The 23,938-nt window shown below is 44.0% G+C and overlaps 1 protein-coding gene across 4 annotated transcripts in view; it reads left to right on the forward strand.

The window, feature by feature from the left end:
- PIK3R3 (phosphoinositide-3-kinase regulatory subunit 3) overlaps window positions 1–23,938 on the forward strand; it is a 253,064-nt gene that overhangs the window by 19,234 nt on the left and 209,892 nt on the right. For all 4 annotated transcript variants that reach the window (XM_035123276.2, XM_060276935.1, XM_035123281.2 and 1 more), the window contains exons 3-4: window positions 296–391; window positions 929–1,006. In XM_035123276.2, coding sequence (XP_034979167.2) covers window positions 296–391; window positions 929–1,006 — 174 coding nt within the window. The remainder of the gene's footprint in view (window positions 1–295; window positions 392–928; window positions 1,007–23,938) is intronic.

Here is a 23,938-nt window from a genome sequence, read left to right on the forward strand (position 1 = left end):
ATAATTTTCTGTTCTTCTAAACTCAATGGCATATGTGAATTGTGACTAGTGAGGGATGTTGGGAGTTGTAGCCCAGCAATACCTGGAAGAAGTTCACAGGTTCTCTGCCTTTCCTCCATGCATTCAGTTTAGTAGCTGGAAGTAGTACCTGGCCAGCTAGCACCAAACATATCCTGCAAATTTGAGCCTGTAGGAGACCTTGACAATTTTGCTGCTTGACAGTCCTAGCTTTCATTGTGCTGGAATGAGGAGTGTATGAGTGCAAGAGTCTTATTTGCCTCTCTCTTCCTAACAGGACCTCCTGGGCAGATGGAGTTTGTTGACTGGTTAAATCTTCCTGAACAAGCACTGCTGGTTGTAAAGAGACTTGTTGAAGCTTTGGAAAAAGAAGGTACAGTATAAGAAAAAAACTCTGTTGCTGCTAAATTTCATTGTTGCTGTTGTTTGACATTCCACATCCTAAACTGCTGATCAGTATATAATGTTTGCTATTAGTATATATGCAGATTCCAGAGAAGCAGTGGCCTTTGTAAAGAGGAGGGAGGAGGAGGCAGCCAGCCAGCCCATCATTTCTGCCCCTTTGGACAGTGCCGAGTTGGTTCCCTACTTTCAGCCCAAGGGCCAGGTCCAACCCGGGCCAACCTTCCAGGGGCCGCATTCTGATAGTGAGCAATGCTAGAGGCAAAAGTGGACAGGGTCAGAATATTGTGACTGAAATGCAGTTGTTCAAGGAAGAAATTATTCAGTTTATAAAGGGTGTGTGTGTGAAAATATAATTGGACCCTTTCTCTTAGTGCCGTAATTTCACTGTCTGGAACTTCTCCAAGGCCCCCTTGATTAGTTCACCATTTTTGTATGGTAAGAAAATCTTACTGTGTTTCTCTCTCTCTTCCCCTCCCCCCACCCCCAATTTCTATTGCATATACAGGCTTAGATAACGAAGCCCTTTACCGATCACCTCCCAGTTCCTTTTGCGATGCTCAACTCAAGCAGCATCTTCTGACAGGTAAGACATGACTTTGGGGGTCCTATGCAGAAGGCAGCATTCAAGCAGTAGGGTTCCAAAAAACCAAAGTGGATTCCTCTCCCTGTTGCAAAGAACACAAGCCTTCTGAGTATAGGGACCACTTATGAACATGAACCACGAGGAATTAATGGATGCAAATCTGAATTGTGAGTGCTTATGAAGTCCTCTGCATTGGGTTAAAGGACTAAATTCTATTCTTGGTGTCAGTGCAATCATTAGGGAGATTCTGCCTATTCAGCAGAGCCTCTTGGGTCACACTTGTAGCAAGGGTCACAATTGTAGCTTGTTGTTGTTTAGTCGTTTAGTCGTGTCCGACTCTTCGTGACCCCATGGACCAGAGCACGCCAGGCACTCCTGTCTTGCACTGCCTCCCGCAGTTTGGTCAAACTCATGTTCGTAGCTTCGAGAACACTGTCCAACCATCTTGTCCTCTGTCGTCCCCTTCTCCTAGTGCCCTCAATCTTTCCCAACATCAGGGTCTTTTCCAAGGATTCTTCTCTTCTCATGAGGTGGCCAAAGTATTGGAGCCTCAGCTTCACGATCTGTCCTTCCAGGGAGCACTCAGGGCTGATTTCCAGTAGATATGATAGTCATCCGAACTGAATTCGCCCATTCCCTTCCATTTTAGTTCACTGATGCCCAGGATGTCGATATTTATTCTTGTCATCTCATTTTTGACCACATCCAGCTTACCTCCACTCATGGTTCTTACATTCCAGGTTCCTATGCAATATTTTTCTTTACAGCATCGGACTTTCCTTTCGCTTCCAGGCATATCCGCAACTGAGCGTCCTTTCGGCTTTGGCCCAGCCGCTTCATCAGCTCTGAATCTACTTGTACTTGTCCTCCGCTCTTCCTCAGTAGCATGTTGGACGCCTTCCGACCTGAGGGGCTCATCTTCCAGCGTCATAACTTTTATATGCCTGTTGTCTTTGTCCATGGAGTTTTCTTGGCAGGGATACTGGAGTGGCTTGCCAGTTCCTTCTCCAGGTGGATCACATTTAGTCAAAACTCTCCACTATGACCTGTCCATCTTGGGTGGCCCTGCATGGCATAGCTCATAGCTTCTCTGAGTTATTCAAGCCCCTTCGCCACGACAAGGCATTGATCCATGAAGGGGACTTGTAGCTTAGCAGGAGCTAAAGAGAGCCCCAGCTGATGAACCACCTCTGCTTCAGTTGACCAAGCATCAAGGCAAGTAGCTGGGTGAGTTTAGCAGCAGGGCAAGGAGGCCAGGGCACACTACTCTGCCCTTCCTCCCCATGACCTAAGCTTCGAATAAAGGAACTTAATAAAACCCCCCCCCCAAAAAAGCTAGCAGGTGTTGTGGGCTTTCCAGTGTCTTGCACTGTCTGTCATATGTGCTGTCATGAGCCTGCAGCACTGTTGGAATCAGGCTTGGATTTGCTGGCTCGGATGGAGAAGGAAGAAGAAACAAAGGGGAGGATTGTACTGTGGGCACCTGGGTTGGAGGAAGGGGAAACCTCCCCTTCCTACCCCAATTTCAGCCACTTTGGGAAGCGAAGTGGGCCCTCTCCACCAACCCTCCCTCAATGGACTCTGGGGCGGGTTCTGATCAACCCATGATGGAGGCTGAACAGGAGGAGGTGACTACTGAACTAGAGGTTGAATAGGAGAGTGAAGCCTTCACAGGTGGGAGCAGACCCACCTACCCTGATGCAGTGTGCACTTGCAAGCTCAACATTCCCACAAGGTGAGAGAGTCTCATGGGGACCATGCATTGTCTTTTAAAAATTGGTGGGAGTGGTGGGGAAGCTTATTTGGACATCTTTGTCATTTCCATTCAGTTCTGAACTTCTTGTCCTGTACCTGAATCCTTTAATCCTGACCCCTGAGCTTGAGGTTGTTCAAAAATGCAATATCAGAAGCTCAACTGGAGTGTATGGTTCAGATCAGGAGAGGTACCACCAGAACAAAGAGGATGCCCTCTTTATTATAATTAAAGGTGTGCTAAAGGGCAGGATAAGGGACGCGGGTGGCGCTGTGGTCTAAACCACAGAGCCTAGGGCTTGCTGATCAGAAAGTCGGCGGTTTGAATCCCTGCGACAGGGTGAGCTCCCATTGTTCGGTCCCTGCTCCTGCAAACCTAGCAGTTCGAAAGCACGTCAAAGTGCAAGTAGATAAATAGGTACCGCTCCGATGGGAAGGTAAACGGCGTTTCCGTGTGTTGCTCTGGTTTGCCATAAGCGGCTTAGTCATGCTGGCCACATGACCCGGAAGCTGTCTGCGGACAAATGCCGGCTCCCTCAGTCTATTGAGCGATATGAGCGTGCAACCCCAGAGTTATCCACGACTGGACCTAACGGTCAGGGGTAACTTTACCTTTAAAGGAGAGGATAAGGAGATTGCAGAGAAGCTAAATGAATATATATTTTTTGCACCTGTCTTCATCTTTACAGCAGAAGATACAAGGCAGATAGGGAGTCTGGGGAACAGAGGAAAATAGTGGTGGCAAGAGGTGAAGTTCTAGGCCTAAAAGAGAAAACAAAAACTGACGAATCTCTGGGTCCAGATGTATCCGCCTGAGAGTTCTCAAAGAACTCAAATGTAAAACTGCTGACACACATACACTGTTTGCTTGTTTGCTGGATTTATCTCTTGCCCTTCCTCCCAAAGGATTTGGGGTTTTAAAAATCTGTACATACCTTCTTGCTGCATAGTAAATTCTGTTTTTGAATAATTTGGCCACAAGATGGCACTGTGGCACCAGGCAGTGTAGAAGACAGCCCTGTTCCTGGCTTATTGTGTTGGTGAAGAAGGCAGTGTGAGGCTTTGTAGCAGCATGAGCTGATCCACCCTCCTGTTACCTGCGCTGGTTCCTCTCTGGTCTGTTGCCTTTGAGCGGGTGCTGTTTGCAATGATGGGGAGGATGCGGTGTCAAACTCAAGCAGCCAGGCTCTCTGACAGCACAAGCCCAGAGGCTGTCACACCAGGACGTGTTGCTATGGAGAGGAATCTGACGGGATATCTATATAAAGAAACATGAGCTCATCCATCCTCAGCAGAACTAAGAAGCCAAGTCCCGAGATACCTTATTGTCTGTAGCGAGGCACACTAGAAGCAGCTGCGAATCTTCTCACATTCAGCTGGAGAATGAAACATGGGCATCTGCAGGCCAAGACGCAAAAACAATTTTCAGGCTATATCTGTATCTCAGAACCTTCTAGCCCAGGTGCGTGTTAAAGGCCTGCAGATGGTATTTTAAAAAGACACAAAAACAAATCCCCCCCACTTCAACCTGTGGATTACTCGCCAAACAGTGACTGCCAAGATTCAGTAGCGGAAGCCATGGCAATTAAACTGGTGGAAGAATTATGATGGGTTGTGTCAGGGGTTTTTGCGACTACTCTAGAGTAACGACGCTCCGCATGCTTGTCTTTAAACAGTTTTTATTAGTGCAGTCTATTTACAGTGAGACAGGTGTGTAAAAACATGTCTGCTCATTCCGATGCAGAATCCGGCACTGCCCCCCCCCCCACGTGATCTTCTCCAACATAGGAGTCTCGGGACAGTGAATCTCCTCCCTTTCTTTCTCCTGCGTAATTCCAGAACCGAAGGAAAGGGTCTACGCTCCATGCTTTCCTTTCCCCCATTCTCTCCCTCTCTTTCCTCTATCCTGTGTAGCCGGGGCTCTCCCATGCTGCTGGAGCCCTGGCTCTCTCTCTCCACTTCCTGACTGGCCTCCTCAGAGCCCTTGCTTCCATCACTGCTTGGGGAGGAGCTACTTCTGATGCAAGGGGGAGGTTCTCTGTACTTTCTTCCCCTTACAGGTTGCATGGTATAGGAACACATGCAGCAGTGGGCCATGGTAAGAGCTGGTGGTGTGCAGGACGAGACACAGGCACACTGACACCTGTACGCAAAGGTGTTGGGGAGAAAGGCACTTGGGGAGAGCTGTCCCCACCTGCCTTCCTCACCACCACAATTGCACTCCCCCCCCCAGCTTGCTAAACAGCTGTGTGGTGGGCCGAGGGATTCATAGCTTACATAGGGAGGAAGACACAGGGGACAGTTCAGTAGCAAGCGGGTTTGAGTGGGTACCCTTGGCATATCACAGTTGAGGGCCTGTGAAAGCTGCATGACCTGAAGCTTGTCCGTGTGTGGTACAGATGCACCCCTTATGCACCCAAGAGTTGCTGAACTAGGACATAAGAGGTTAGAGCTTTGTTCCATTGCCCCCAAATTAAATATTGTGAATATTAAATATAAGCTTCTTGCCATTGTGTATCAGTTTGTTTCCTTTTTTTCAAAACATCTCCACGGTAGCCACAGAGATACAATTTGCTTGTATCAGGATTTGAAATACTATTTTAAACAAAATGAGCATCTGGGTGATTGACTGGCTACTGTCAATGCTGACCTCAAGTGGAAACAAAAGATCTTGTTCCAGCCATTACAGTTCACTCTCAATATAGTGTTTGGAAGCAACGGGATAGATCCTGGACCCATTCCTGTGGCTATATGCTTATGAAAGTGTTTTGTGCATATGAGCCATTCTTGCAACCTGCTTTTGGGGATAGTCCTGTGAACCATGAAAGTATTCCTGACAGTTGGCAGTCTTGGGATTGTCTATGAACAAGTTGCTTAGATGACCAGTTATAAATGCTTTCAAAGTTATGAAGCCACAGAAATCGCTTCAGCTGCAAAATATTACATTAGAACAGGGCTTGTGTTAGTTTTTTTTTAGTGAAGCTGAAGCTGAAAGTCTCAGTTCAGTTGTGCTGAATTTGTGCAGCTGATTTCCACTTTGATATGCAAGGCAACTAAGCTAATTAAAGTCAACTTGAATGAATTCAATGAATTTTGACCTCGTTAAATAAGGAAATTAAGTGTACTCAGTGAAGCTGAGTTATGTGTGAACATTCCCAGGGACAATGCAAGTTTTTCAATGGAAAGTCGACTTAAAGACATCTGGTGAATGAATTTGCTGCTGCAAATTCTGAAAGTCAGGGTTTCTGTTGTTATTTTCTCTACATCCAGTCCTCACTCTTGTTCAACCTGGATGCATTGCACTGACACAATATTTATCCCAAGCTAAGGCCCACACACAAACACTTGCATCCACATGAAACTATTTATCTAAGACCCAGAACAAGAGTATGTTTGTCCAGACTGTCTTAGAGTTAGCACTTTTGTGCTATGTGCACAGGTTCCTTCTTAGATTATGGACACCATCTTGATGCAACATGATTATAATTCACTTCACTCTTAACATACTTCAGCTACTGGAGACGATGTTTGCCTTGCAAAAATATGGTTGTTGTTTTTTTGTGTTGCCATTAATATAGATTGCTAGAATCAGCCATGAAATGGGATACAATTTTTTTTGCAGAATAATTTCCCCCCTTGGGTTATTACGGCGATAACTGTCTATGTGCTGTTTTCTGTTGTAAGGGAAAATAATAATAATCCATTTGCATAACAGAGGTACATGTCAAGTTGCCTGTAGAACCTCTGATCTCTCTAGGACAGGCAGGTAGGGAACCCTATCACTCTCCAGATTCCTAACATCTCTGACCATTGGCCATGGTACTACAAGTTCCCCTGCCACTGCTCTAGAATAATGGATAGACATGCCTCTCCTGCCCCAACCACACATAACACTCCACAAGCACCATTATAGTAGAAGCAATCATTTTTCAGCTGTTCGCCTTACCTAGCCAAGTGGGAGCCTTGTTGTGCTATCTAACATGGCTGCCATTTTGAACAAGGCACTTCCTGCTTCTTTGCTGCCTCATTCCAATTGGCAGCTCAAAAGAGGTGAGGCAGTCAATGTGTGTTGTATGGGATGGGGAAATGGAGCTGACTGTCTCCTTCAGTTTGAAAGAGGGTTGGGTGGAAAGGTCTTCTCTAACTCCACTATCACTTTTCATGCTACTCCCCGAAGCCCTCAAAAACTGCCTTACCCAAACATCACTAACTAGCAGAGGGATTTTGAGTTGTAATCTGGCACAAAAACTATCTGTACTGTAGTGTCTATAATGATTTTAATTCTTCTTCCCCCACTAGCAAGAGGTTGGCTTCTGAGACATCTTGCTAATTTTGGTTACTCTAATTTGACCCTAAACCCTTGATACCATCAATGTAGGACGAGTTAATGTTACATAGTTGGGCCCTTGTGTGAGAGAGGCTGCCTTGGGTGCATTGCTGGGCCCTTGTGTAAAAGAGGCGGCCTTACTGTCTCTCTGGAATGTGAATTATAGTAATTACTGAGGTCTCCTCTGTCCTCAGTTGGCTGTTGCTGTGATTCCCTAGGACCCTCCTTGTAAAAGAAGCTAGAATAGATGTTTACACTAGTGGCTGATAATGATATATGTGTAATTGCAATACATTTTCATATCCAAGTGGCGTGATGCTAGACGCACAAAACCAAATGCCACCATCCAGTAAACAGGTGTGTGTGTGTGTGTGTGTGTGTGTGTGTGTCTGTGTGTTGCACCTGTGTAATCCCTCCCCAGCAGCTGATGTGTATGGTTGCAAATTCTGAAAGAGATGCTTGCTGTCCACTGTCAAAGGTGCAGTACAGCAGCTGCATTCACTGTCTTGCCTCTCCATTGCACCACTGGTTTAGTGCAGATGTTGCAGGGATTCAAGAGAGCCACAAAGATCAGGAAAGCTAGTGCCACCAATGGCTCTCCATCCCAACTTGGTGAAATCTCAGTCAGTCAGGGCAAATGGGTTACAACTTGCCAGGGTCACCTCTTGGGGGAGGAAGGGCATATTCCTACTGTTGAAAGAGAGGAGAATTAAGACAACCAGGGCCCAACTTGCCAAAACATCCCATCCATTTGTAGTACAACTTGGAGGCAGGTTAGAAAGTTTAATTCTGGGGCATAGAGCAGGAGAGAAAGGATTATTGGAACAGTCAAGCTCAGTTTCACCTAGTTTAGCATTATTGCCCAGAAGGGCAATATAGGCATCTGGGGGAGGGGACCCTCTTTATCATTATTTTTCCTTTCTACTTTTTCTCATTATTATTGCCATTTAGTTGTATCTCTCTTCTTCTTGTTGTTGTTGTTCTCCTCCTCCTCCTCCTCCTCCTCCTCCTCCTCCTCCTCCTCCTCCTCCTCCCACTTTTTCTTCTTGTAACTGGTTTGAAATGTGTTGAACTGATAAGAATAACAGAAACATGGTTTCAAATGACAGAACAACGGAAAAAATTCAGTTAATATCAACATTCAAATACTACTGTAATTAGGGTCATCAGACAAGGAGATAATTGAAGTCCATAATATATTTGCAAATCGCAAAGTGGCTTGCTAGCTCACAATCTAGTGGCTTGGGGGGGGGGGTTCCTCTGAATCTTGGCTGATTAATTTTTAACTTAAAAAGTTACATTTATAAACCTCATGATTGGCATAAGGGTGTTAAAATGTCAAGGAGGCATGATATGGAGCTCCTGAAACAACAGTCCCAACAAATCTCTCAACACCCATTCTCCTCTTATTTTCTTCTGCACTGCCCCTTGTGCTCTGTCCAATGTTCCATTCTACCTGCAAAGTCCAACAAAAATCCCTACAACCTGGTAGATTAAAAAAATAATTTGCAATTGAAAACAGTAGCAAGGCCAGATGCATTTGTGTCCATTTCCTAGATTGCATATCATATTCAAGAACCAGATATTTGCATTCTCCCCTCCCCCTGCCCCTCACCCCAGTGCACAGTTTGGGAGCTTGTACATGTCAGTACCTAGCAGATGGCATCTGGCCTTGCATCCTAGGGATGAAAGGATCAGCATCCTATGACATGGTTTCAGAGGCATTCAAGCCAGAGCAGTGGTGTAGAGGAACTAGCAGAATATCAGATGGAGCTTGCAGAAGGAAATGAAGGTTTTAATGAGTGAGTAATGGTTTCCAGAGGCTGGCAAGCAGAGATGTAGTGTAAAATTAGATTGGATGCTGGAGGTTGAAAGCCCTGTTCATCTCTGCCTCTTGGGGGCACAACAAGGACAGACTTCATCAGCGTGTTGTCTATAAATACTGTCTCTCTCCCCCACTTGGAGATAAGCGGACCAATTTTCCAGACATAAGCAATTTAATAAGATGCTCTCAGGTTCCATTTAGATGCAAAAGTTAGCCCACAGTGTAGTATAATACTGTAGTAACCTTTGTGAGTGCAATTCAAGTAAGAACCGCCAGCCAGGCCAGGGACAATGATCTGCTTAGCCACCCATGGTTCTTGTCGTGAGAGACTGGTTTTGATAAGCAGGCACAAGCAATGAGGCAAAATTTCCCTCTTGTCCTTTCCCCGGCCAAATCTGTGACTGTAATGCAATGGGAAAGGGTTTCACCCTTTTCTCTTGCATTATTTCCCCAATGAAAATCTCCCCGATTGCTAGCCCTATTAGTATGAACTAACACAGAGGCAAAACAAGTGTAGAGATGTTGTGAAAGACAAGCATTTCAGTGGAACCATTCTTTCTGTGTCCCCATCAAACGATGAGGAATACAGTACACACCATGCTTCACCTCTGGTGGGTGTTCCAACCATTTTCCTTCTGGTAAATAATCCATCCTAGAAATGTTTATGAGAATTTGCTTTAGACTGCATTAGACTGCAACCCTAGAGATAACTGGTTGTTGTTGTTTTTCATAGCATGCCACTGCATGAGCCAGAACTTGTGATCCTTTATATTTCAACTGGGCCATCACTTTGCAGATTGGAAACTGAACAACATAGACACTAGTACTCAGTCTTAAGGAGGAAAATCTGCTCTTCTTTCAGAACATGAATTTTCTCTTAGTTGCAAGCTTTCCACCGTGGCTTAGTAGTACGATACATGCTTTATGAACAGAAGGTCTCGGATTCAATTTCTGACATCTCCAGTTTAAATGAAGAATCAGCTAGCAGGTGATGTAAAAGGCATCTCTCGCCCCGAGACACTGGAGAGCGACTGTTAAGTCAGAGTAGGTGGTAGTAGGCTAAACAGATAAGCAAGCTGACCTTCGCAGATGTTACCGATGTAAGGATGTAAACCTGAAAATGTAGAGTGCCTAAAACCATTCCTGTGGGCGGGGGATATATATTGCCAATAAGAAACTTAATAACTCACCGTACTTCTGAACAAGCTGAAAAGGATTAGCTATGACATACTCATATAGTGTTGAGAATTTAACCCTACTTCAGATAAACATGTAGGATACTAGAAGAGGAACAGATCTTGGCTATCCTATGAGAAGCAACATGGGAGAACTGTTCTTTGTCTCGGTCATTTAATTATGATTTTGAATACGGCAATTAATATTTTTAACTACTATTTGAGAGAGGGTGTGCTTGGTTCCTACAGCTGAAGGACAAGCAAGTGTATTGAGAGAGGTCACAGTGAATAAGTGTCTACCTGTGTCTACCTTCAGACATCACCTTTATTTTTGTCCAGTGAAGCAGCCAGTTCATGGCATTTGCAACATACCATGCATTTATTCATCATGGCTGACCAGGTTACCCTGTTCTCACAGTGGAAATATGAAGGTGATTTGCCAGCAAGGTTATTTACATATAAGATGCTAAGATGGAAGTTACCAATCCTTGTGAGAACCAACCAGCTAAAATAAAATAGAAGCTGTATCTCATGAGCACCTAAAGGAGTAGAAATGGCTGGGCTGGTTTCAAATCCTTCGCAGTGGCAGAAAATCAAACCATGCTCAACACAGCATCTTCATCTCTGCCTCTTGGGGGGCATAGCAAGGACAGACTTCACCAGCATGTCGTCTATAAATACTGCTGCCTCTGTTCCCGAGATAAGCAGACCAATGTTCATTCAGAAGCAATTTAAGAAGAAGCTCTCGAGTTCTATTAGAATGTAAAAGTTAGCCCAACATTGTAGTTTGTAATCCTGTAGTACTGTAATACTAAGAGCAATTTTCAAAAGACAGGTGAGAACTGCCAGGCAGGTGTTAGGTTTCTTTTCTAGAGGGCATAGCAAGTTGTAGAAAAGTGCTGCTAATGGTTTTACTCCTGCACATTAGTAATGGACTTGCTTTACTTTTTGCCTCCCCAGGGTAAATATAATCCCCGAAAGCACACACAGCTTTTAGTCAGTAATAAATAATAGGTAACGATAGCTCACTATGTTAATTGGCAATCTTGGGCACTGCCTCTGAAACATCCAGGAATGTTCCAGGCTGGTGGCTCCTCCCAGTATCATTGCTTTTTTCCATGTATGCTACAAGAAAAATTGCAATGGACTAAAGAGGGTATAGCACTTTGTACATCTTGTGGGTTTCTGTCCATGCTACTGGGTGGGACATAGCTGTTTGGGGAGACAGGAGGACAACAACTCTGTGAGGACCAGGGATTAGCACAATGCTGAAATTGTACTGACCAGAAAGATAACATGATACTTATTTAAATCAATTTTTAAATTTGCACCAAAACTTTATTCACTATTGAACAAATACTTTGATAATGGTGGGGGGGGGAGAGAGAGCACAAACCAGAAGATCAATTTATTTGTTTACAACATTTTAATTTAGTTCTTTGCATGGCTTACCATAAATAAGCATATAAACAAATACAAAGTAAAACCAACATAAATACAGCAAGGAAACAAAACTCTCTGCAACCCTCAGGTTAAAACACAGGTGTCTGCAAACTGCAAAGCCGAGACTGTAGGAGTTATTTAAAAGGCCTGGTCCTGAAAAGACAGAAATATATGGGAAGGCTGTTCCGACCATAACCGAGGTGTCCCTACCAAAAAGGCTGCCCTTCTGGTGGTTACCTGCCTCACTTCATTCAGCTCTGGCGCTCAGAACAGGGCCTCTAAAGAGGATCTTAAGGTTTGGTTAGATAAAACCTCTAGGGGACGATAGAGTCACTATTGCATGCTCAATGCTGGCTGAAGCAAAGCTAGCACAAGGTAACCAGCTCTTAACTTTGATGGCTGAAGTGTTGTGGACCAATGAACTGTTGGAGAGAGATGCCAAATGAGCTAGGGATCTTGCTTGATTTATTTTTGGCTCTGACGCTGATTCATCCTTGCAGTGAAATGAAGAGGTAATTAGGTTTGTTCATGTTTGCTTTGGGGCGGGGGCGGAATTCTACTGGAAGAGCTGTATTAAAATAGGCTATTATTGTATATTAATTAATTTTATTTATTGTCATAGAGTACTGAGAACTGTTCATACAGCTTGGTACTGTATTCACTTTCCATGTGCTGGCTGCCTAGTGTTATTTAGACATTTCCTCTGTTCCCATTTCCCCCCTGCTTCTGGTGCTTAATTTCTACTTTGGTGGCATCCAGCAGCTAAATGAATCTATCTTTGTGACACTTTCCCCCACCCTGAAATATGCTCCCTAAAAATGGGATAATCTTGCTGCAATTGGTTTTCATTTAAATGCTGCTTGCTTTGTGATTCCTCATTGTCTTTGCTGTAAGTGGAGCTGCTCAGTCAATTGCAGAAGAAGATTGCGAGGAGGCGGCTTCTTCTCCAGAGGCGGTGGCAAAAGCCCTAAGAAATTATCTGAACCGTCGTGACTAAAAGAAACTTTCCAGTTCTGCTCTCAACCGGCTCATTTCAGCAATTGTTTTACATATGCTTGTGGGGTCTGAACTGTCTGTGTCCGACCAGGAATGAGACCTTCTAGCTTCTGTACTTATTCTGCATACACTCTTACTATCCTCTGCTCTTGTGAGGATTTCAAAACAAAGTACTGGGGTGGGTGTGTTTTGCAACTGAGAGCTACCAGTCAGCCCTAGCAGGGTCCCAAGGGGTGGTTATTCATTCTTGGCCCAATAAGCCAACAGTTGAAAGAGAACCAGCCTTTAAAATAAGGATTGAAGGCCAATGGTGGCTTTCTACTTGAGCACTTGGTTACCCTCTCAGGAAATTCCAAAGTAGCCATCATTGTATGTAGTCCTTTCCCACTTCTTTGTGGGAGCATTAAGACCCTCGCTCCCTGCACATATACCCTTAAATTGGCAGCGCAGGAGTTACTGCAGCTTCGGTCACCCCTTGATTAGCCTCATGACCATCTCAGCGTTGCCACAAGAAGGAGTTTAAGAGTCTCTGCATAAACCTCTCCCACATGGGCCACAGTTCTTCACATTCCCTCAGTAATAAGGAAAGACCTATGTTTAAGTGGCTCCTATGCCATAAGGAACATGGCATAAGAAGCACACCTGCAACCTGCCCAAAGCTCAGCAAAATCTACATGTCTGCATTGCTATCCCTTTTCTTGTCTTCTGAAGTCTGTATTTGCCAACCTGCCCTCAAAGGCAACCATTTTGGTCATACCAGGCATGGAACTTCTGGGGCACTGCAGCAGTCACAGCAACTATGAAGTCCAATGGAAGGCGAGGGGGGGCAACAGATGTAGGTGTAGCACAGGGTGCAACTGAAATTTGAGATGCTAGAGTTCGCCACTGCTGCCGTGTTGTACCGGCCATGCATGTCTGAGACTCCTTCACACTGTATGACTTTCTGGGGGAATGACCATCTTGTGTGCTATTGCCACTGAACTGGAGAGGACTAGAAGTTGGAAGGGGGCACACAAAATGGAGAAATACCAAAAGAGTGAAGGAAGAAGTAGTGGTTACAGAGGGGCTGAGATACCTGGTTGGGGCAGGGCAACAAAAAATGTGGAGTAATACAGATGAGGATGCATCCTGCAGGGGTGCAGAGAACAAGAGACAAAGAGGGTGTCTTAAGAAAGACTAGCTGTATTGCAGAAGAGAAATCCTACTGTGACATGCAGAGAGAAAAATCAGAATGCTTTAAAAAGAAACATTTGGGTTAAGATTATAACAAAAAGTCACCCCCCCCTGCAGTTAGCACAGTGGTGTGTCTCTCCTAGAACTGATACAAGTGTAAAAGTGTCTTCCTGAATGGTTTGTGCACCGGTGGCCTGGCACCACTGCTAGAGGGAGGGCAGAGGAAGAGTGAACCAACCTGTGCCACTTTTCTACCACAAACATCCCCTCCCTGTTGTTTCCTTACATCATAACTACAGAGGAGCATTGCAGCAAAACCTCTATGCACATCTGGGACAATTCCTGCTTCCCAATGAGATAGGATTTCTCAAGCTGGGTGTCTAACTTGTGTCTTCAACGCCTATATTCCTGAGACCCACATTCTGCCCCTGATCAAAAGACTGGTGCCAGCCTAGAAATCCCCCTTTGATTTCACTGAGATTAAGCTCTAGAATTCATCTGGCCCCAAAGTTAAGAAAATAAGCCAGGGGTCTTTGATCTGGAAGCCCTCGGCAAGTATTTTCTTGTGTTATCTTGACTATTTGAGAGAGAGAAAATTAATACTCTCCCTATCAGCCCCTCCTGTCTGTCACCCACTGCAGTACTGATCTTAGACCCATACATGACTTGTGTAAAGCCACTCAGCTTCTTTCTGTCTTTTTACCTCTTATTTCATTTGCATAGGAGATGTTGGTTGGCTGCTGGTGATGTCACCGTGCTGGGGAGTCAATAAGCAATTAGTGCTATGGATTTTGCAGTAAAAGGAGTTGAACCGTACACTGCTACTTAAGCCGTTTTCTATTACAGTAATTTACTCTTCAGCTCCCTTTCAACAGAGAGACCCATTTATCAGGCATCTGATGCTGTTTCTCAATCAAAGCAGAGAGGAATCTTGTAAGACTCTGAAGAAGAGGGGTATCTTGATGCAGGCTTGCTGTGGCAACCCCCCTTCCCCCCCCAAAAGAAAAAGCCCTGCACTGAGAGCCACAAAAAAATCCTAATCTAACAAATCTGTATGAAAACTCTATAGCTTGATGACAAAATACACAACCCCCTCCCACTCGCTGCCACTGCTGCAATTGCATGTTGCCCAACTGCCTCGCGACAGAAAGCTCATCAGTCTTTGGGCATAATGTTGTTTTTTTGTGAACAGGGAAGGAATCTTTCTTTGTTCCATCAATCCTTAAGCAGCCAAGGAACACAGTGAACTATTAAGTCCACAGCCAAGGAAGTTGCAGCACACTTGTGAAATGATTTGGGGGAGGGCAAGGAAGTCATCTAATGGATGGATGCATGGATGACAGGCTGGCACTCATATTTGCTAACTGGGCTGCTAGCCTCACTTTCAGTCAAACATTGGCTGCCATGCCAGGAACCGAACAGAGAAAGGAACATCAACTCTAGCTTGCTTCCCTTCTAGTGCTGATTTATTGCTTTGTGGGTTTATCACACAGGCCGAACATCCGTGCCCTCATGATGGAGTAGCTGCTTCTTTGTGCTGTCCTCCAAGCACCCACAAAACTGCCTGCCAAGAAGAGCCTCGGTCATGGAAACCTGGGCTGTGGCCACTGATCTAGCAGCTTTTAAAAAGACCTTTCTGTGTTACCGTACCCTTTTTCCTTCAGTGTCTCTTCCAGCTGATGCGATATGCAGCATAGTTCAGTGTGTTCCTTAGGAGTGCATGTCTCTAAAGAGGAGTGCAGTGTGCAGGTTCAGAAATTGCTGTGGAAGTGGCAAGGTGCACTGTCAATCCTTCACATGACTAGCTTACAGCTTGGCAGTAAGTGCGTGTGTGAGTGTGGTGTGTTTGTGAGTAAGCAGACACACTTGAAACATTGCACACTAATGCACTCATTTACGCACCAGTGCCTAGATACAAGCATGTATCTACAGTGTACAGAGGCACTGCAAGAGCACACACCCATTATCTTCACAGTGCTCTCCCAAGCCCCTCCTCTCCGTCTACATTTTCCACCAATAAATTCCTCCTTCATACAGCCAATCACAGTGCCAGGCAACAGATGATATTTTGGGATGAGGGCTCAGAACTACCTAGCAGCCTCTCAGGGCTCTGTCTGTGCAGAGAATTGAACAACTCATCTGAATGCCAAGCTGAGATTTTTATTTTTTTTAAACCCACCCACCCACTCCCCTGCGCAATCTTCTTTTACTTGTGCTAAGCATGTTACATCAGATTTGATCTGAATAAATATCCTAATGCTGGTGGATGGATCTGAGAGGAGAACGTAATTTTCAGATTGAAGCCTATTGATTTCATTGCGATAAATAAAAGGATGCTTTGGAGTTTTTGTTTCAGTGCCTTGATACTTTTGCTGAATCTCAAAGTGCTTTGCAGATTCCATTTATTTTCACACCATTACTGCCCATGCTAATTACACAGAGAGGCTTGTGCATCAGCTCCTTGCGACTTTTCTGGGATAACAAACAATAATACAAAATGAGGGCAGTTCCCAGAGTCCGACTTCTGACTATTCCCTTCTGCCTTAATGTGAACACTGTCCCCTTCAGCACCCTCCTTTTCCCTTCTAATCAGGGGCACCCACCTTGAAATCAACTCTGTACTCCTCCTGACTATCAAGCCACACACACACACCGAGCCATTAATCCCCCATGGGCCAAGTTTAAACAGTGGGTGGAGCAAGCCATCTGTCAATCACCTGCTGTTACAATGATGTCAGGTGAGCCTTTCTTTGCCCTGTGTGTTTTGCAATCAAAGTGTGCAGGCAAAGACGTAGCCCACAAAGTGCTGACAGTCAGCTGATTGTCAGTTCTTGTAGAGCTCTTAGTGGGCCTTGCGAAGGCCTGTGCGAATTGAAGGTGTCTGCAAACCCCACCCCATTTCAGCTGAGCCAGGTCTTGTCTCGTGATGTCAGGTGTATGGCATTTGGGTATGGTGGTGGGCCTGAAGTTCCCCACCACTAATCCCCAAGAGAGGTAAATGTTTTGAGAATCTCTGACAGCACTCACTTTTCACTAGGTAGGAGGCATAGTGAAATACTTTTCACTGATTTCCTGACTGGTAGCTCTTGTTTCCGCTGCACAGTTTCCATGCGAAATGCATTTGCCTGGTGTGCTGAATGCCACTGACTCCCTATACTAGTAATTTATAAACATCTTCATTTATGAATTGTCTATTCTAGTCTTTAGGCTTTCCTTTGCAAAGAGAGTCTCTTCCGTGGTTCAGTTTCTGATAAAGCAGGGGCATATTTGGATTCCAAAACCCAAATCTCAATGTCAGCAGTGGTGGCCCAATAAATTTCCTTGCCTGAAGCGAAGTTTAAATGGCCTCCAGCCTGTACTTTGAAAAGTCTGGGTGCTCCATTCAGACACCAATCATGGCCTTCATCTTTCACTCCCTCCTGGTGCAGATTGCTTCACCATGCTATGTGGCATTGACAGTATTAGCCCTGGTAACAAAGAAGTTTCTGGATCTGGATTAGGTCAGTTGCTCATACCTATCTTCATAAATTTATATATGACTCTGAGGCATTTCTAAAAGCTGCTTCAACCAATTACTACTTAGTGGATAGCTCAGGCCACATTCCATTATAATGCATGCACCTAGAGGATATTTGAATGGCATCTAGGTTTGCATTCACAAATACTCTGGTGCATTGCCTGAAGGCAATGTAGTACAATATAGATATGCCATATGCACAGTGATGTGCATCTGATTTAGGCTTCTGTTTCACATCTTGCAAGTGTCAGACAGGTGACAATCTGCTTCTTTGCATGGATCATCTCAAAACAGGCAAGGAAGTATGGATGGGGTGGTGAAAAGGGGAGGAGATGACTTCTTTTTTGCCTTTCACCTCTCTCTGTGGGTGAGATGTAATAAAAAGTAAGGTAGCAGTAACTATCTTTCATGGATCTAGGCTTGTCTTCTACTTCTGATCTTATCATTTCAGCATCTTACTTAATGTTTAAGCTAAAGCCCTTTATACTGGCATGCACCGTAAAAGAAGGGAACTCAGGCGTTTCTGCCATTCACTGGGGGAGACGGAGGGATACAAAAAAGCTCTTGTGGGTGTAGACAGTTCTGTGAGCACAAAACTGCCAGGTGAGGTAAATTGCTAAATTTACTATCTCCTATTTGACGCTCACTTAAATGTGGCTGCTGATGGTGTATCGAAAGGGAGAGATGGAAAGAATAATTTGCACTAACTGTGACACATTGGCCAGAGGAGAATTAATTGATAGAGCACATTCCACAGCTAATTTGACTGCTATTATCTATGGAAAAGCACGAGAGAGGTAAGCTTATGTATGGATGCATACAGGCACACACATGTAAGTGCTTGGCAAAGTAGCATGCCGTAACAAAGCACGGATCTCTGCAGAGGAATGGAAAAGGAAATGTAACTTCAACTTGGAAGTTCAAATGCATTTTGTAGACAAACGCTTGGTGGTGCTTGTTGACTGAAGGTGATGCCCTTAGAAAACACCTGCAAAACTTAATCTTCTGTCTTGGGGTGGGACAATAATGTTTGCATGTTAGAATGGCTTCTTCGATCACCTCCCACCCACCCACCCATGCATTCATAGAGTTATAGAGGAGCAATGTGTAGCTGGATCTCAACAGCTGTGTCAGGAGCTATGTGGTTCAAGATTTCACTCGAGGGTTGCAGTAACTCTGCCAGAATATACAAGTACTGTAACTTGCATCCTAAACTTATTTAACTTACATGATCACAGCCTTTGGGGGGGGGGGTAAATAAATGGAGAGCAGAGGAAACCCACTCTCCATTTATTTTCCCCCAAACAACTGTGCAAAGTTGTGATCGCCGGCTTCAGGAAAGCAATGCGGGGGCTCAGTCAGTATCCCAGAGCCCTCATGCCTCCTTTGCAAAGTCAGGTAAGCAGCCCTCTACCTTGCAAGGAGGCTGGTTCCAGGGTCTCCTGGCTTTACACATGTTTGCCTATATGTGTGGACCCCCGGAACCAAACCCTCACGCAAGATGCAAGCTACCTGTAGCTTTATTCCAACAGTACAAGGGCTTTAGTAGTGATTCCACCCTCATCTTGTTGATATAACCCAAGGATAGAATCAATTTGAAAGGGGCCAAAGTCTTGAGCTGAACTGTGTTTCAGTCTAGCCACTCTCCTTTTATTTGTCAGAACAGTACGTTTAGGAAGTATGAATGAAAATATAAAGAGTGCCTTGCCCTCTAAAACACTGGGACTGGGAGTCGATTTGGAGTAGCAATTAAGCAACTGAGAATCTAACTCACTCCAACAGTTTGAGTACAACATCCAGCTTTTCACAAATATTCTGGTGAAGTCCTCAGGGTTTCAACAGCAGCAGAGTATCAGAAGGGCACCCATAGAAGATTGTTTTCACTACAGCATTCCTGATTGGCTGTTTTTTGCCCCTAGTTGGTTAAGGCTTCCTACTTTAGACACAAGATGGGGCCTTCTCCATGGTGGTGCCCCAACCTTAGAATGCCCTTCCCCTGTTATGCATCAGCAAAAAAGACACAATATTTCTTAAAGCAATTTATATGTATTGTAATTTGCATGTGCAATAATTTATACAGTGGCATCTCAGGTTAAGAACTTAATTCACTCTGGAGGTCCATTCTTAACCCGAAACTGTTCTTAACCTGAGGTACCACTTTAGCTAATGGGGCCTCCCGCTGCTGCTGCTGCGCAATTTCTGTTCTCATCCTGAAGCAAAGTTCTTAACCCGAGCTACTATTTCTGGGTTAGCGGAGTCTGTAACCTGAAGCATCTGTAACCTGAGGTACCACTATATGTACAATAATTCAGGGGGGAGGAAATGCTTTAAATATCTTTAAATATCAATCTTTAAATATCTTTAAATATCAATGCAATATATCTCCCCATAGTGGGGAAGACACTAGGTGACTTGTGTGCCTGTTCTTCTCTTGACAAGGTGCTGTTAATTGTTGATGGGCAACTTCAAGTCTCCTCCTCTCCCATTTTATGGCTTCTTATCTTTGAACCAGACTTGGCCTGGACTGTCTCAAATAGAGGGCACCTTCAAGTAGAGACTGTCTTCTGACAACCCTTTAAAATAGAGGCCCGTCTCTGTAAAAGTAAGAGGTGTGCTCGGTGCCAACTTAATTGATATTCCACTACCAGACTGAAACCCACCTGGGCATTTATGAATGGTCAGTCACCACTGTGTTGAATATGCAATGGACATTATTAGATCTGTTGTTGACTGTTTTTTCTTCTTGTTGAGTGTTTTACTGGCTTTATTACATGCCTATTACTTTCATATTTCTATGGTTGTTGGTTTTAATATTGTTGCAGCTGCCCTTGGGATTTATATGCAGGGCAGGATAGAAATATAACTAAATGGAGTTTTGTGTCTTGCGCTGCTTCGTCTACTGTAGCCTTCCTGACCCAAACTAGTACTTTGCTTGTGGCATCCTGTATTACTTTCCCCACCATGTTGTTTCAAGATCCCAGCTTGTTTCAAGATCCCATGTTTCAAGATCTCAGCTTGTTTCTAGTATGTCCTTGATATTCCACTTGAGATATCCTGTGGTTGAGATTCCTAATTTTGACCATTTTCATAGGAAAACACATGAGCGTTGAGAAAGTGTCTCTGCATGAGAGTACTGTGCTGGAACTTGGAAGAGCCTTTGCTGTGCTTGCTTCGATTATTACACGGCATGGCTGTTCAGCTTAATATTAGTTTCTCTTTTTTTCTAGTTGAAGGAAAGTTCCTAAAGAGGAAGAAGGGAAAAACTACCCTCTTGCAAGTTCTTCCCTTGCCCTTTTAAAGAATCAGTTTTCCCCAGATATAATGTAATGTGCAGTGACTTATTCCCGGATGTCAGCAGAGAGAATGAATTTCAAAACAAAGGGTAAAATCCCATCTAATCCCATCTGAGATCCTTAGTTAGTTTTAACAACATTTTGATCTCACAGTGAAAATTGAGTGGTGCATCTCCTTTTACATCACCCATTAACTCCTGTTATGTGTTTGGTGCAACCCTGGCTGAAGTGCGAAAGGCCAGTCTTGTCACTGGTCTGTACAGGTGTTGGTATTGTATAATAAGTAGCCACTTGGGGCAACTGTCAGGCTGGTCAGTGGATCTGCTATTGCTCTGTGCATACAATGACCTCTCTCTTTTTTTTGCAATACTTTGCAATCTGCCTAGGAACAGACCTGTATGAGCAAGAATTAGGTCATGGCTCTTTAAGGATTAGGAAGCTTTCTAGCAGGCCATTGTCTTTTGAGCTGCAAGGGGATATTCCCATTGGCTTTGATAGCTGCTATAGCCAGGCAGAAGAAGCCTGTGATGGATCCATGGTGATAGGCTAAGAAGAGCCAGCCCATTTGTGCTTGGTTTCTACCTCTCTGTGAGGGAACTCTGGCACAATGAAAACCTCCGGTTTCCTAGCTCATTGTGTAGCTGACACTCATCTGACAAACGTTTCTATTCACACAAAAGTTGTGTACACGCTAACTCATGTGTAGCACAAAAATATGTTCTTTCTCAATACTGAATCATTCTCATCCCCAACATGCTGGTTTCAATCTAGATTGATTCCAGATGCTGCCACCTGCAAGGGCGGATGGGGTTGCCGTTTGAAAATCCTCCCTGTGCATGCCACAGGAGAAGGAAGATGATTGTGATCTTGGCATGTGCATACCCACAATGTCCGTGGGCAGGTGTGGCTCCATATAAACACACAATTACCAGGACCACCAGTGGACACACTGTGGGGTAATGCAGAATCAACGAGCTTTAATTTCTTGAATGAAACCAGTTTTTCAAGAAAAATTTGCCATGGATCTAGATTGTATGTGGACTATATAGAAAAAAACAAGCACTGAGTCTTGTTGATTCCAGAATAAAATGTTGTGTGTACACATCCCAACACTAATTCGCTTTCTCCTGAATTATGAATGTAGAGTTATGAGAGCACCAGCTGTTTTTCACCTGAAATGAATCTTTCAAAAAAATAAATAAATGTTAATCTCACCCACAGCCTGTTCACGCTACCTTAGCCTGGATGTCTATGTGTAACAACAGTATGTTGTTAACCTTCCTGAGTTATCATGGTAGCCTGAACAGGAGCAGGACCCTAGTGAACACACAGCACTTCAGGGCCAGATGAAATCTGGCTGGAGACAACACTGGGGTGGAGGAAGCGCTCCCAACCCTGCTTTAACGACTTCCACCTTGGCATTGTGTCACTGCTGCTCCTTTGCTACAAATGCATTTTATTTTAATACAGATTTGCCTTTATATCTATGCAGCCATCCTCGCCAAAAGACAAGATTCTCTCTTGTTTGCGCATTGGGGCATGCATTATAATGACCTTGCAGAATCTCAGTGGCACTGCTACGGCAGCCCATATGTATGATAGTTATCGTTCAGTATATCCAGTGCTATTAAAAATAAAAATGAAAAAAAAATGAAAATTCTATTTATTGTGTTCTTGCATTCTCCATTACTCCACCCATAATGAAACTAATAGCTTGAAATCCAGTGTGCACCCTTTTTAATATTTACATTCATTCAGCTCATATTCTTAAATGTATGCTATAACCAGAAACATTTGAATCGCTTCATATCACCAAGCTTTAAAGCTGGACAGAGGACCACAACCTTACCTTGGTTGTAGATTGTATTCTAACACATCCTTGTTAACCCTGCCTTCTGAGCTAAAAAAGAAGAAGCAAAATAAGAGACCATTAACCAACACTGTATGAAACCTGAGCTGCTAGGTAGCTTCTTGCAAGATCTTAAACTGATTAGAATGATTTAGGGAGGTGTTTGAATTGCAAATTTAAGCTTGTTTGACACTGGCTGCTGAAGTGCACAACTCCTCAGATTAGAGTATGTAGCTGGAGCCTAGCAGTTTTTCAGACTGGTTTAACCTGACAGATGGCTGCCAAGACTCTTAAAATACCTCCAGCAAAGGAGAACCCACCACCTCCTGAGGCAGTCTGTTCTACTGTCAAACAGTCTGTGCTGTTAGGAAGTTGTTTCTAATGTTTAGTTGGAATATGCTTCCTTGCAGTTTCCACCCTTTGATGGAAATTGCCCTGCGCTTCAGAGTAACAGAAAACAAGTCTTCTCCATCTTCTTTGTGTTAGCCTTTCAGATACTTGAAGATGCTTAATCTTGTGTTCTCTAGCAAGCAGGAGGCAGATCCATGCCATACAACAGCCAATGAACATTTAAAGCACATGGCTCCCCCCCAAATCCTGAGAACTGTAGTTTCCCCCCTCTAACCACCCTTAACAAACTACAGTTCCCATGATTCTTTGAGGGGATGCCGTGTGTTTTAAATATGTTTTGAATGTGCTTTAAATATGGAAAATTCTTATGTAGTGTGGATCTGCCCTTTAAATACACCCAGCTCTTTCGACTTTGTTTCCACAGCTCTCAGAATTTCAGCATAGGGAAAAAGGATACCTGTATTTTCAAGGTACTTTTTTTGCTCACTTATCCATTTTCAGTTATGCATTCATCTGCTGGTGGGGATGGGGGAATGACAAAGGAAATTATACTTTGGGATGCAAAGTATACTTTGGGATGCAAAACACATGATCACAGGTGTGTGTAGATGTGGCAGGGGGAAAAGAATATGTTTTCAATGAAGTCTTTCAGGGAGTGATGTTTGCCTTTGTGATGATGGGCTTCAACTGAAATTACATAATCATTCAGGTAACAGAGAAGTGATGATGATGATGATGATGATTCATTTCATTTTTATACCGCTTCATATTTTAAAGAAAAGATCTCAAAGTGGCTTACAACACATTAAAGCATCAAACAAAACAATCCAGAATTTGTCTGTGTAGCAATTGGTATTTGCATTAGTGTCCTGATGGTGGAAATTGTGTGTGGCTCCTGGGTTTCATGTCCCTGGATTATTTACTCAGTCTTCAGGTTTGTCTGCCAGGGTCACTTAGCTCACTATGGGATGCATGGTGGCCCTGTGTTTTTGCTGTCTGCTTTTTTATTTATACCTGCCGTGTAAATAAAGCCCAAGTCCGTCAGAGTCATGAGCTCATCTGTTATATTTGGTGGTGATGAGAGAAGGGTAAATAAATGGGAACGCCTTGGACTCATCTCACAGACACAATGGGGCCAGGCTTTCTCCTTGTCGTTCCTGGAGACAAAGCCCCACTGAGATCCCTGAGGCAGAGCTGGCATTTGGAAGCATTTATTTTCTCCCAGTTTAAG

This window comes from Zootoca vivipara, chromosome 7 (genome assembly GCF_963506605.1).
Source record: "Zootoca vivipara chromosome 7, rZooViv1.1, whole genome shotgun sequence".
Taxonomy (NCBI): Eukaryota; Metazoa; Chordata; class Lepidosauria; order Squamata; family Lacertidae; genus Zootoca; species Zootoca vivipara.